The sequence below is a fragment of the Vicia villosa genome, linkage group LG6, assembly GCF_029867415.1.
Source record: "Vicia villosa cultivar HV-30 ecotype Madison, WI linkage group LG6, Vvil1.0, whole genome shotgun sequence".
NCBI lineage: Eukaryota > Viridiplantae > Streptophyta > Magnoliopsida > Fabales > Fabaceae > Vicia > Vicia villosa.
In genome coordinates this window covers 139,320,990-139,336,317 of record NC_081185.1, presented here as the reverse complement: position 1 = coordinate 139,336,317, position 15,328 = coordinate 139,320,990, and the positions used below count along the sequence as shown (strand labels likewise).

At 33.1% G+C, this 15,328-nt stretch overlaps 2 protein-coding genes across 2 annotated transcripts; one reads left to right on the top strand and one right to left on the bottom strand.

The window, feature by feature from the left end:
- Nucleotides 1–640: 640 nt before the first annotated feature.
- LOC131612540 (UDP-glycosyltransferase 73C6-like) lies at nucleotides 641–2,211 on the bottom strand. The gene has a single exon (XM_058884315.1). It carries the CDS (start codon nucleotides 2,155–2,157, stop codon nucleotides 670–672), a length of 1,488 nt encoding a protein of 495 aa, XP_058740298.1. The 5' UTR covers nucleotides 2,158–2,211; the 3' UTR covers nucleotides 641–669.
- Nucleotides 2,212–11,191: 8,980 nt separating this feature from the next.
- LOC131612539 (UDP-glycosyltransferase 73C3-like) lies at nucleotides 11,192–12,883 on the top strand. The gene has a single exon (XM_058884314.1). The coding sequence runs from the start codon at nucleotides 11,203–11,205 to the stop codon at nucleotides 12,736–12,738; it is 1,536 nt and encodes a 511-aa protein (XP_058740297.1). The 5' UTR covers nucleotides 11,192–11,202; the 3' UTR covers nucleotides 12,739–12,883.
- The last annotated feature ends 2,445 nt before the right edge of the window (nucleotides 12,884–15,328 follow it).

Below are 15,328 nucleotides of genomic sequence, written 5' to 3'. Positions count from 1 at the left end.
ACCTCTCATAGGTGGTAAATGTTTCTACATTTCTTTAGTTCTTTCTAGAGTATTCATGATATATTAGTATCATGATAGTTCTAGGTTCTTCTATCTTTTATATACACTTATAATTCTAGATTCTTCTACCATATTCATACATATTATAGTTCTAAGATATTTTACCATTTTCAGACATATTATATTTAAGAATATTCTAAAAATTTGTAGCAATTTCAACTGATAGACAAAACTGATGACATCAAACGTACAACTGTTATAAATTGCATGCCTCTTCATGTCTCAACTTTAGGCTATGTTTGCGAGTTTAGAGGGGGAGGGAGGAGAAGATTTTCGAAAACGAAATTTTAAGAAAATATAGAAAAATATTAGACATTTTTTTAAAAAATGATTTTGATTAGAAGGATAAAATAGTCATTATCATTACTAAATTTTTAATTTTTAGAATCGTATAACAACCTAAAAGAAATTTGGAAAATTTATGTAAGCCCTCCAAAACCTTCTTTCAATACAATTTTTGAGTTCTCCATTTTATGAGGTTTTTGGTTTATGAATAAAATCAAACCCTCCAAAATCCTCCTACCCAAAATCTTATTATTCTTTTCACTCAATTCTTTCTATTTTTCAAAGTCCTTCCCTCTCTTCCCCTCCAAACTCGCAAACAAAGCCTTAGTATTTTAATTGTAGCTCCATGATATCTTGAATAAGCAAAGTCATATTAATATAAGAAGATCCACCTTTTTCAACAGTTTTCTTAGCAATCTCACTTAATTCACTAACCCTTTCTCTTCTCTCTTTACTATCTTGATCTCCCTCATCCATCACCCTACATATTGCCTCCTTAATACTTTCCTTCTTCACTACAACCCCTATCTTCTCTTCCTCACCAAACTGCATTACAACCTTAACACCAAGACTCACTCCAATCTTCAAAACTTGAGTAACAAGCTTCTCATTAAAAAATTGGTCACCAAATAATGGCCAAGTTACCATTGGAACACCAACACTTATCCCTTCAAGTGTTGAATTCCAACCACAATGTGTTAAGAATCCACCAATTGAAGGATGTGATAATATCATAACTTGTGGGGCCCACCCTCTTATTAAGAGTCCTCTCCCTTGGTTCCTTTCTTCAAACTTTTCATCACTAATCCATTTTTCTAACTCTTGAGTTTTATTAGTTCCATCTCTAATAACCCAAATAAATGGCATTTTGGTTTCTTCTAATCCCAAAGCCAATTCAATAAGTTGTGAAGAAACTAAGTTGCATAAACTTCCAAGACAAACATAAACAACAGATTTTGGTTTATGCAAATCTAGAAACTTTAAACAATTATATTCACTTATTGAAGCTATGTTACCTCTTTCAGCCTTATCCAAACCATCTTTGTTGCATAGTGAAACAGGACCAACACACCAAACCTTATCATTTCTTTCCTTTTTATAACCATTAACGTATTCTTTCTCTAGTTCTTCAAAACTGTTTATGATTTCACCATATGATTTCATTTCAGCATCCGAGATTTTCTCAGCAAACTCCTTCAGTTGGCGTTGTTCCTCAATTGCTACTAGTGGCATTTGCTCTTTGGTGACTTGAATTTTGTCAGGAATGTCAGGAACACTGAAATACTCAGAATCACAATTTACGCTTTCAAGACTTTTTGAAGAATGTACCTTGAGAACGCAATGGAGACAGAAGCAAGAGAAACCATGAAATGAAATCCTTGGAATTCGATGTGTTTCAGCTATTTGAGAAGTCCAAGGAATGGAAAAATCAGAGATAATGCAATTTGGTTTTGGAGACAATTTATCAAAAAGTTCCGCTGCAGGTTTCTGGAGCAAGGAAACTGCATGGAAAAGACTATACATGGTGTCATTTGAAATAGTGACCATGTCAAAATTCTCGCAACCGTCTGGTAATCCAACTTGTTTTGATGGAAAATTGAGTGTTACAAGATTGATTTGGAGACCAGAAGAAACAACACGAGAAAGAACAGAAGAAAAATGTGATGCATTTTTAGGTGTAGTGAAAACGGTAACAATGGCACCATGTTGTGCTAACAGTTTAGCTATGTCTATCATTGGAATAATGTGTCCTTGTGCTATGAAGGGAAATAGTACAAAGTGTGGAACAATAGTGTTTTCTTGCAAAACCATGGTTTGGCAAATGAGTGAGTAGTGTATGTACTTAGATTTTAGTCTTGAGTTGAAGTGTGCTGCAATTATATAGATAGCACTTTGCTTTATAAACCTTGGATCTTGTAGTATGTTTTATGTTTACCACAAATTTTCTGTTGGACGCTAGCTAAAAACCGAGAGGAAAGTCACGTGAAGATTCTCTTCTATGCTTGCATTTGCATGAATAAATTCTTGTATGACCACATATCTTTAGCCGATTTCGATCATGTTCTTTCATATATTATCACCAAATATTAAAATTTCAGAACCTATAACTCTAATCTACATAAAATTTAACGATAAATATTACTTTTAGTAATGTCTATCAATTGTGTGTTTTAAACATCTCCTAATACATTTTTCTAAAATAAATAAACTAAACTATGTTGGAAGAAAAGTTTAGCAACATGGGGATTTGCTTTACATATTTTTTTTTTTTGAAATAAGTGGAGGACTTGTTTTGGCTTAAAAATTATTTCTAGTTAGACCAATAAAAAACTCTTGCACAATTTTTGGGTAGATTAATCAAAAACTCTTGCATCTTCGTTAATTGGCGTCTGAATCATATCGTTTGGAATAATCAATAATAGATAGAAATTTTGGTCTGAATTAGAGAAGTCGTGACACTTTCTTTCCTTAATTTAGCGGATTCTGATATGATAGTGATGGTCTTCTTGCCTTATCATCCTCCTTAACTACTAAAAATAATATATTTTATGACAAAATTTTCACGTCAAACAATAAATAACTGGGTGTACATATTTTTTTTTTTTGTAATTTTTTTTCCATATATTCTCTTGATTGGGGAATACATGATTGAGGGGGAAAACTAATTTTGGGGACATGTTTTGAATATAATCCTTTGTTTAATTATTGCAACACACTTAGAAATTAGTGAATAGTAAAAAATTGAAAAAGAAAACAACACACGTTACTTTCAGTTGTTTTCCACTCACCAATTTTTTTGCAATAAAAGTAATCAATTATATCGGTGGATTTACCCATCAAGTGGAAAAGTCCCGATTTTATTGTTTTTTATTTAAAAAAGAAATAACCTATTGTCTTGGTGTTATTAATGAACTGAGGGGAAATGTAACACAATTTTGTCTATCACTACTGCAAATAAGGCTTGTAGAGTCGATCGCGAAATGCGTTTAACGTCGGCTACCCAGGCGAGATATTGAAGGAAGACATGAAAAGCTAGCACTTAACACCTTAGTGTTTTAAACACCGAGGTTAAAGTGTTCGATTCCAAGGAACTACATATTTTTGTTTTCTAAATTTTGTCGCCCGCGTCATATACCTTTCGTTTTTTATTTAAAATCTGAGCTAATAAGTTATTCTTTTACCTCGGCTTTATATGATAACCGATGAGTTTAATCTCTTTTTTTGCTATATTTGTACCAATTTCACCAGCGTGTATTTTTTCGTCTAAATAATTTTCACTGGCCTGTATCATATCATTATAAATCTATTAACTTGCATGTATCATTTTTTACACAGAAACTACAAAATATGTAACAGAATTGAAATATATCATATCATTTTAAACAAAATGTACAAATTTACATCTTTTCATCATCAAGACAGAATACACACATTTGATATTTACATATTTGCACATCAAAATGACAAAACCTCTGTTCATATACAAATTAAGATCACAACAACCAAGAAAAAATATTGTTGTCGTAGAGATTCTTAACAAGATAAGAATAAACTGGCCCAACGTGATCGAATGTCATGAATTTCTTTTTTCGAGTATGGTGTTTGGTTGCTAAGCTCCTATAATTAGAACAAAATTTAAAGTATGATAAGCTAAAAACAACAACATTAACTTATAAGTATACATATGTGTGTACATATAAATTAAGCTAATACCTTATTCTTCATCCATCTATTTGTAATGCATCTAGAGACAATATGAAGCATATATCTCATAACATAATATCCACAAGAACAATTGTCAGGTTATATTCGCTACTACAATTTTTTTTGATATATTTATGTCACACGAATACACACAAATAATATAATGTCAAAAATCACAAGTAATATACTTACTTTTGGTTGAACATAGTGTGACTTTTTAACAATAATATTCTTTTTTCGCGTATTAAATTCCTCCATCGCTCTACACATGTCAGTTAAAATTAAACATGAATAAAAATATTCAATTCTAAAGTTAAATATGAGTAATGATAATAATACCACTTACCCATTCAAAGCGTTAATCACAACTTCGGACAGTCAATAGTGTAACGAGCAAAACACAGTTGTAGTATTTTTTGGGACATATGACTAGTAGTTGTCAATGTCGCCTACATAGACATTCAGAATAATTGATAATATGGATAAAATTGATTTATAAATGGAAACACAAATCAATATATACTTACTCGCAGTAAAACGGGGCCAAATAACAATCCTTGGCGTTCCCTTTCTCCATCAACTTGTCTTGTAAGTAATTTTTTATTTCGTGTACTGGAAAATTGCGAGTAAGAGCAATCTTCTCAGTATCCAAGATACAATACTTTTTTAGAAGCTTCTTTTCAGCACATAAATCAAGGATGTGGCTGCAAGGACAAATCTTTATGTTAAAGTACAAGAAAGTATGAATATAAATAGAAATCAACGTAAAAATTATACTTACGAGCACCACAATTGTAATACAGAAATGTCTAGCCACTCATCCCCCTTCAAAAATTCATGTATAGAGCTTAGAAAGTACGAATAACTGCTCTGAGTCATGACTTAATTGAATACCTAATATTGGATCTTCATTAATACTCGCTATCATCATCTCTAGTCTTTGAAGACTATTTTGATTTGATGGTGAGGGTTCAACACTGTCCTGGTTGGAAGAAAAACTATGTGTCGCGCTTGTACCACCTGTAACTTTCTCAACCATATTCTCTCGAATTTTCAATTGATATGAATTTGTGTGGCTGAATATACCCAACAAACTCAATTTCTGCATTATAAAAACAAAATAAATTCAATCCAAAATTAAAATACGCAGACAATAATAACAAAAACATACAAATTATACCTTAAGAACATCACGGGTACACTTCTCAAACATCTTCTCCTCATTCATCCTCTCTTGCTCCTCTTACTTTTTCTGGACATTGTCCCGCACCGTTTGCAACAACTTCTCCCTCTCCTCCTCCAAGAACTTCTCCTGCACCATTTGCAACAACCTCTCTCTCACCTCCTCCAAGTACTTATCCAGCTCCTCCTTCTACTTCTCCCTTTCTTTCCCTAACTCAACAGAACCAGCGTCTTCAACTTCTCTCTTACTAATTTTCCTTCTAGATGATTGAGAGCATCCAAAATGTACCTTGAAGCCAACGCCTCTACCAAGACCACGGACACGCCTAGGATGCTCCTCTCTTCCAATCGTTTCTACTAAGATGTAATGACGACCTTGTAAAGTGAAGAGGCCGACATAGGTTTGTTCAACAACATCATCTTACACCATATGAAATCTTATCTTTACTAAATTGATTTAACTAAAATAAATAGTGTTGAAAAAAGTATCTACTTACAATCCTTTAAGCCACTTCGCGCGTAGCATCTGATTTGTACTCACCGTTTTTTCTTTGTCATTCCCTCTTCCATTTCTCGTGTCGTGATGATGGAGATGAAGTGCGATCAAGACTTATAAAACCTCCCATCTCTTCCTCCATTTGTTTTCTTTTTCTTCAATTAAAATTTTTTCAAGTCTTTGATATCCTCCACGAGACAATCTATGTGGGTAGATATTTTTAGCTCGATTTTCCTCTCTTTTTTGGCTCTTTTCCAAGAACTTGGGAGTGTTGCGAGACTCTACAAATTCCTCCCAAGTAGCTTTACCAATAAATAAATATACCTCGTATGAAGGTTGTTCTTTAATTGCTCCATTTTTAATATAATCATGGGTGAGTTGTGCCTTAAACCCCCTCAAACGCTCATCACAATAAGCAAGCATTTTCTTTTTTACGTACTCATCATTTGGAGTAACAATGAACACATCCTATGTTTGCACAATAGAGATGTTATTAGTATTGTACAAAAAAAATACTTGTAATACAAATGATAGAATACAAAATAAATACTATAATATCGCTCCATATGTAGTCTTTCAATTTTTCATCAACAGCATACTAACTATCTATCAAAATATTCACTTTACTTTTACCTTGTAAGGCAATGTAACCGAAAAAATCATCAGCGTGTTCACCAAAAGTCCTACCGGTTTGGGTATCAACTCTAACAAGGTATCAGATACCAGTTTCATTGGCTTTTTTCACCTTTATATACATAGTGGCACCTCTAACTTTTCTTTTAGAAAATTTCTTAACCAACCTCTTAACCTTCTTGGTCACCTCTGGCGATTTTACAAAAACACCCCTTGTTTCGGAAGTTCATTTTCGAAAACGTACTTTTATTGGAAAAAAAGGTGTTTTCGGAAATGAATCTCCGAAAAGGTGAATATTTTAATGAAAAATATTGATTTCGGAGATGCATCTCCGAAATAAGGTTAATTTTTAGAAAATTGGTGAATTCGGAAGTTCATCTCCGAATTCACCCCCCTTGGAGGAATTCGGAAATGCACTTCCGAAATAAGGTCTGGACAGAAGAAAAATAACAAACAAGAACGATTCGCTTTATTTAATCGGATGAAGACGATGGAGGAGACGCTGCAACAGGTTAGAAAGTCCTGATCCTCTAGAAATCCATACCACATTGTAACTTACCAACATAATAAACAACAACAAAAAACTTATGAGCAAACTATACTTACATCATAGTGGTGTAGATCCTTATCAGCCACTCGCAACTGAAAATGATTAGCACGAACTTGAATTTTCCTTCCCAATTGACCGTAACCAGGTCAGTTAGGGAACCTAACCGCCTTCTTAGACGACGGAGCCGACTCTAGAGTAGCCTTCTGTTTAACTTCGGCACTCAGACTCTCGATGGAAATCAGAGCCGAACTCAAGGAAGCAACCGGCGCTGCAATAGATGGAACAAACGGCGCTGCAACAGGTGGACGGACAACCGGAGCTGCAACATATGTAGGAGTAGGAGGTGGATGTCCGGAGGAGGTGGATGTCCGGAGGAGGTGGATGATTGTTGAGAATGTGCAGGAGATGGTTGACTCCGACAATTTTCGGGATGGTTTCCTCGACCGCGGCGAGACATTGTGATGAAAGCGGTTACAAGAGAGAGAAAATGTGTGAGTAGAGGAAAAGAGTAAAGATCGAAAATGATTTTGGATGTGATTGGAAGAAAAATGGGTGAGAGAGCAGGCTTTTAAGTAGAAAAGTGTTACCACATTTCTTAGAAGGTAACCGTTTGAGAGTGGTGGGGGAGAAAGAAAAGGCACTTCGAAATTTCAAATCAGGTTGATTACAATTTTTGTCCTGTAATGGTTTTCTTACCTAATTGTAAAAAATAACTGAATTTTGATGCATTTCGGAAATGCATCTCCGAAAACACCAATTTTTTGGTGTTTTTGGAGATGCATTTCCGAAATCTAAAAAAATCTAAAAAAAATAACTTCGGAGATGAATCTCCGAAGCAGGGGTAAGTTGGGAATTTCGCTGGGGGTGACCCCCATAGGGAGGTGGGTAAAGAAAATATCTTTCTTTTATGTGTACTATTAGAGTTTGCAGCAGATGTTGTATGGGAGGTGCTAGTCGAATCGACCATGACTATCAAAATGAATCAAACAGTAACGTTTCAGTTTAACGAAGAAACCCTAAACAAAATAATCAAGAGATATTTCAGTGAAAAACAAAATGATCAAATGTAATATTGATTTTATTTTAAAAAGGTTACCGGTGCAAGTTGTTGCACCTTCTTTATGTATACACATTATATGTGGTTATATATTTTTATTCTCAAAAACAAAATTGAAAAATTATAACTCAAATAGATGAGATTTCTTTTTTCTTCTTACTACTTGATTTAAGGTTTGGACAAATACAACACTCTTCTGCATAAATATTGGCAAGTTTTTGTAGAAGAGTTGTCGCTTTCAATTTCTTTGTAATTTGTATCAAACATTGGACTATATGAGAGTCCTAGATGGATGGGGCTATATGAGAGTATGGGGCTAGAATCATTTGGATATTGTAGTATGTTTTATGTTTACCACAAATTTTCTGCTTGGACGCAAACTAAAAACCAAGAGGAAAGTCACGTGAAGATTCTCTTCTATGCTTGCATGAATAAATTCTTGTATGACTACATATCTTTAGCCGATTTCGATCATGTTCTTTCGTATATTATCACCAAATATTAAAATTTCAGAACCTATAACTCTAATCTACTTAAAATTTAACGATAAATATTACATTTTAGTAGTGTCTATCAATTGTGTGTTTTAAACATCTCCTAATACTCTGTTCTAAGGTATATAAACTATACTATATTGGAAGAAAAGTTTAGCAACATGGGGATTTGCTTTAAAGACTTACTGAAAATTAAATATTATTTTAAAGAAAAGTTGGTTCCTGGTTTCTGACATCTGTTTCGGACACTATATATGACAAACGTGAAATAAGTGGAGGACAAAAGAATTGTTTTGGCTTGAAAATAATTTTCGGAAAGATCAATTAAAAACTCTTGCATCTTCATTGATTGACGTATTAATCCTATCCTTTGAACTAATTAAAAATAGATCGAAATTTTGATCTGATTTTAAGAAGTCGTGACCCTTTCTTTCCATTAGTAGTTTTTGATCTGATAGTAATTGTTCTCTTCTCTTGAGATCTTGTCTGCTCCTCCTCTTTAACTACTAAAAATAATATATTTTATGACAAAATTTTCACATTAATCAATAAATAACTGAGGTGTACATATTTTATTAATTTTTATTTAAATAATATAATATATTTTCTTGATTGGAATACATGACTGAGGGGGAGAACTAATTTAGGAGACATGTTTTGAATCTCAAGACGAGAAGTTTTTTTTTTTTAATTTTAGGGTTAAATATCTTTTACCCCCTGCCAAATAAGCGAGTTTTGATTTTGCCCCCTTTAAAAAAAAATTGTTGCGCAGACCTTACCAAATGCAGATTCCAACCATTTAAACCTTTTACCATGTTTTTACCTAGAACACCAGGTTACCATCCTACGTGTCTGTTACCAATTTTTTTCTGAAATAAATGCCACGTTGGCACATCTTATTTGTCCCTCCTTCTTCCTTACAGACCATAAAATTCCCAAATCAAAAATTTAGGGTATGAATCTTTGTCATCACTCCGCCGTAGTCACTACCACACAATCCAAGCAATCCCAAGAGAAAGCACGAGCAGTAAAGTCGCAGCCAGAGACAGAAAGCAAGGTCAAATACCGGCCGTCGTTTTCTTCCAGAACCTTCTCGACAAAACCCCCGACTCACGATCTACGTCAAGGAAACATCTACTCACCGTCGAGAAGAAGCAGATTAAGGCAGTGCTGAATTCCATTGAGGATCCGTTCTTCTGTTCCACCCGTTTTCCGCTCCAGATTCGTGCCGGATCCGGATCCACTCATTTGCTTGAAAGTGGAACTGTGCTACCTATCAAGGTTTGTGTTTACTGTATATATTTTATTTGAATTTTTTTGGTAATTATGGTTTTTTGATTTTGTGTGTTTGTTGTGTAGATTCATAAGGACAAAGTGACGCCATTCCCTAAATTCCTACGTTCTTTTTGTTAATACTCCTCCTCACTGGTCACCATTAATGACATTATCTCATTTATGGCACCTCTGTGTTATTCTCCTCTCTTCTGTGTTGGTAAAACCTAACTGTGGGATTATTGGCATGTCATAGTTGTGGAATAGACTTGACAGATATTATCGATTGATTGTCTTGAGTAGTATGTATCTTGTCTAAATTTATACATTCTCTTTTTGTCTTGCTCTTCTGTTTTAGCTATTGATTCCTCAAAAAAACAAGGTAACAGCATTACGTTAAACTCACTGTTTAATTCAAGGAGTTTTGGAACTCAAGAAATCAACAATAAGTAATTTCAATTAAGAATACAAGGAAAATATGCAAAAAAGTAACTAAACAACGAAGAAGGAGGGACAAAGAAGATGTGCCAACGTGGCATTTATTTCAGAAAAAAATTGGTAACAGACACGTAGGATGGTAACCTGGTGTTCTAGGTAAAAACATGGTAAAAGGTTTAAATGGTTGGAATCTGCATTTGGTAAGGTCTGCGCAACAATTTTTTTTTAAAGGGGGCAAAATCAAAACTCGCTTATTTGACAGGGGGTAAAAGGTATTTAACCCTTAATTTTAAAAGTGACATTCTTCTACTTATTTTAATTTTTTATTTAAAAATTAAATAATCTATTTTTTCGGTTACACTATTAAGCGAGAGTTTTGATACTCATATTTGCCTATAAAAGTATTCATTAATTAAACTTGGCCTTAAATCTAACTTATTTACTACCACTTCAAACTCTTAAACGTCATTCTTTAGGATGGATTGCAAGACAAAATTTTTTTTTGAGTTTTCTAAATTAATTAAGAAATCTTTCAAGGTTGTGTGTTGTTGCTTACATACACGCATCGGAGAAACTAATTTTACTAACCTTAAACTAATTTTACTAACCTTAAAAAAATAAATTGAGACTTATTTGAAATGCCTTATATATTAAATGTTGTCTATAGTTAATTATTAAAATTAATTTAAACAACTTTTTCATTTATTATCCAATTTGAATTCTCTAGTTTTAGAAGATCTTATCACTTATCACGTGAGATGTATAGTTTCAAAACAGTTATATTGTACAAATTGGTTAGCAAGATAAATTTTTTGTCGTCACAACCCATCAAAAATCTCCCATTCCTTTGCAGATGTAGAGTATTATTAGATGAAGAAAGGACAAAAACTCAACATAATGCTTGTTTTAATATTAGAAACATGTAATATACAAACTTGAATCAAATACTCAACTTCTGCACATGTAAGCGCTTACATCACCTTAAATCTACTTAGGGGATTATAAATGTCTTACAACTTTAGCCGATTCAATGCACAAGGCAGCTTTTAATCTTTCCAACTATATGAACATGGCACCCAATGATCTAAAGCTACACTTTGTGTTGTTTCCAATGATGGCACAAGGTCATATGATCCCTATGATGGACATTGCTAAAATATTAGCACAACATCACAATGTTATTGTTACTATACTAACAACTCCACAAAATGCATCTCGTTACTCATCAACCTTTCAACGTTTTCTACAATATGGCCTTCACATTCATGTAATCCAACTTCAATTTCCATACAAAGAGTCTGGATTACCAGAAGGGTGTGAGAATCTTGACATGTTATCTTCACTTGGTGCAGCATCAGACTTCTTCAATTCATCAAAATTTCTACAACAAGAAGCTGAAAAAATATTTGAAGAGTTAACACCTCCACCAAGTTGCATAATCTCTGATGCGCGTTTACCATATACAATCAACATAGCTAGAAAGTTCAATATTCCAAGGATTTCTTTTGTTGGAACAGGTTGCTTTTATCTCTTATCTATGCATAATTTACATGTTAGTAATATGATGCAAACCATGGCTAATACTCCATATGAGTACTTTGATTTGCCTGGTTTTTCTGAAAAATTTCAGATAAACATATCACAAATTGGACTAGGCTTAAAGGGTGAAGCATGGGAGCAGTTTAGTAATGATGTGCTTGAAGCTGAAATGGGTTCTTATGGGGTAATTGTGAATTCTTTTGAAGAGTTAGAGTCACCATTTGTAAAGGATTATAAAAAGGTATACAATGAGAAAGTTTGGTGTATTGGTCCTGTCTCACTTAGTAACACTGATAGTCTTGATAAGGCTCAAAGACGTAATAATAATATGAATGTTTCAGTGAATGAATGGATTCATCTGAAGTGGCTTGATTCTCAGAAGCCAAAGAGTGTTATTTATGCATGTCTTGGAAGTTTATGCAATTTAACATTACCTCAATTGATAGAGCTTGGTTTAGCATTAGAAACAACAAAAAGGGCTTTTATTTGGGTTATAAGAAAAGGAAATCATTTAGAAGAGTTGGAAAAATGGATTGAGGAAAGTGGATTTGAGGGTAGAATCAATGGTAGAGGGTTAGTAATTAAGGGTTGGGCTCCTCAGTTGTTGATATTGTCACATCCTTCAACGGGAGGATTCCTAACACATTGTGGTTGGAATTCTACTATAGAAGCAATATGTGCTGGTGTACCAATGGTTACATGGCCACTTTTTGCAGATCAATTTTTGAATCAAATTTTAGTTGTGCAACTATTAAGAGTTGGTGTGAAAATTGGAGTGAAGAGTCCAATGAGATGGGGTGTGGAAGAGGAAACAAGTGCGTTGGTGAAGAAAGAAGATATTGAAAGAGGAATAGAAAGATTACTGGGTAAGAAAGATGAAAGTGAAGAAAGAAGAAAAAGGATAAGAGAGTATGGTGAGATGGCTAAAAAGGCTGTAGAAAAAGGAGGATCATCTCATACAAATGTTACTTTGTTCGTCCAAGATATAATGAAAAAAAGTAGAAATATCGTGTCATCATTTGCCTAAGAAACTAGTTCAAAATGAGAAAACCTTCCTACGAAAATCAAAGTCTTTTTGGCTAGTGGTAACTTCCTTTTGTAATCGATGCTTGAGTTTTTTTCCCTGTTTAATATATCTTGATTTCAAAAAAGAAAAAACAAGCATATTCCCATATATATGATATCATTTTACGAATATTATGGACTTGTTTTATAAGAACACTTAATAATCCAAATATACATGATATCATTTTACGAACATTATGGAGTTGTTTTTTTAAGAACATTTAATAATCCAAAGATAATAAAAATATTAGCGAAGGAAGAAAGACTCTCATTATCATAAAAAACAATCTTATAAAAATACCAAAGAATTTTATTTTAAAAAATGGTAAAAAAATCATATAAAAAGCCTATATTAATAAGTTGAAAGACAACGATATTAACTGCTTCAAATATGGTCACTTTAGACACTACTCTAACAAATAACATTTTTAATAACGAAATTTTCATCACGGGATATATGTAATTGGAGCGTCTTGTTTTTTTACAAAAGAATTAATATGTTCCCCTAATTTTATCAAAAACCTGTGAACTTGCTCATTAAATGTTTTGCATGATGTCAAAATTGAAATATATTTGACACAATATATATGATGCAACCATAAAACTTTGCCAGGAGACGTAAAGTATATGGTTTTCAAACTCAAGAAATCGATTTATGGTGTTAAACTGGCTTCTCGTCAATGGTATTACAAATTTATCAAGTTATATCCTCATTTGGTCTTGAGACTAATATGGTTGAGTTACCAAAAGTTCAATAGTACTAAATTTATTTTCTTGATGCAACATCTAGATGATATCCTTTTGGGAAGCAACAATGTAGGCTTATCTCATGAGACTAAGAGATTTCTCACAAAGAATTTTATGTTGAAAGATCATTGAGACGCCTCCTTTGTCTTAGGAATTCAAATACTTAGTATTTTAGGGTTGTCGCAGACAAGATATATTGATATAGTTCTTGATAAATTCTCCATGAAAGTTAGCAAAAGAGAAGGATGTGCTCCTTCGTAGCGAGATTCCCATAGATGTGACTTTACCCTTACGTAGAATGGAAGTGACGAAGCATCTATTGAACTACCATTTATGGAAGAGTAGCAACAAGATTGGAAGCTCTTTCCCTGGGTGTGCATTCAGCTATTGAGAGTCTTATGTATGCTCAAGTTTGCACCCATTCTGAGTTAGAATTCATTGTAAGAGTTCTTCGAATATATCTAAGTCACCCTAGTATGCAGCACTGGATATCAATAAGAGTATGTAATGCGCTACCTAAAGAGAATATAAGTCTTTGTGCTCACTTATTAGAAGTTAGATAACTTGGATATCATTGGGTATTCTGACTTCGATTTGCAGGATGCCTGGACAACATATGTTCCACATCTATTTACATATTCCTCTTTCCTGGAGGAGTCGTTTTCTGGAAGATTACAAAACATATTTTATGGCTTACTTTAAGGTATCAAATTATGCAATTTGACTATGGAACTTTGTAACAAACCTACACGTCACTAGGAGCATTAAAATACCTTTGAAGGCTTATTATGACAATACTGCAACTGTGCTCTACTCCAACAACAATATGAGTTCTACAAAGTCAAATTTTTATTAATATTAAGTATCTTACTGTGAAAGAAAGACTCGGGAGAAACATATTTTGATAAAATATATAGGGACAGACTTAATTCTAACTGGTCTTAATTTTGACATTGCCTTAGATTAGTGAGAGTATTTTCCTTATTTTCTTATGTTTTATTCTTTAGTTTTATTTTGGTACAAATTATTTTATGTTATGTTTGATTTTCTATAGAAATAAAAATTATTGTTATAACAATATCAAGTGTTTTTGTTTTGTGCAAATATTGAAATTTTAAATCGCACCTAGGGAACTTCAGTTTGTTCTCAATATAGATTTCAGTAGTACCTGTTGGAAATATGCATGACTTAGAGATCACATTGCATGACATTTCCATGCCACTCATCTCTATCAATCTATATCAACAATTGTATTAATCTTGTGGTCGTCGGGGTTCTGTCTCGTTATACGTCAGTGATGACAGCCACGCTGGTCACATTATTGATGTGCAAGGCGTACCAAATTGTAAAGTTAAAATCTAAAAATAAATAGCATTCGAATGCGCACCTAAAGAACTATGATATGATTATTAAGAATATCGTCTAAATGGAAGATTGTAGAAATATTGTATACTTAAGTATTATTTTAATTCCAATAAATATTACATGGGCATATATATTTTTATTATATTAACTATTTTATCAAATAAAGTATCTTAACTGGTTAAGTGATCAAATAAAATTAAAAGGCTAATTAAATTTCATTTAGAAATTAATTAATTTATTAATTAATTAGATATGAGCTCAATGATCCATTTTGAAATAATGAAAATTCTAATTGGAAATTACTCTTTAAATAGGCTATGGTCCTCAATATACCGTACAACAAATAATTTATCTCTTCTCCTCGTTTGAACAATATTCAAGGCATTAGAGTAAGAATCACACAAGTCAATGGGTGTTCGTTGATACCACTTATAGGAGAG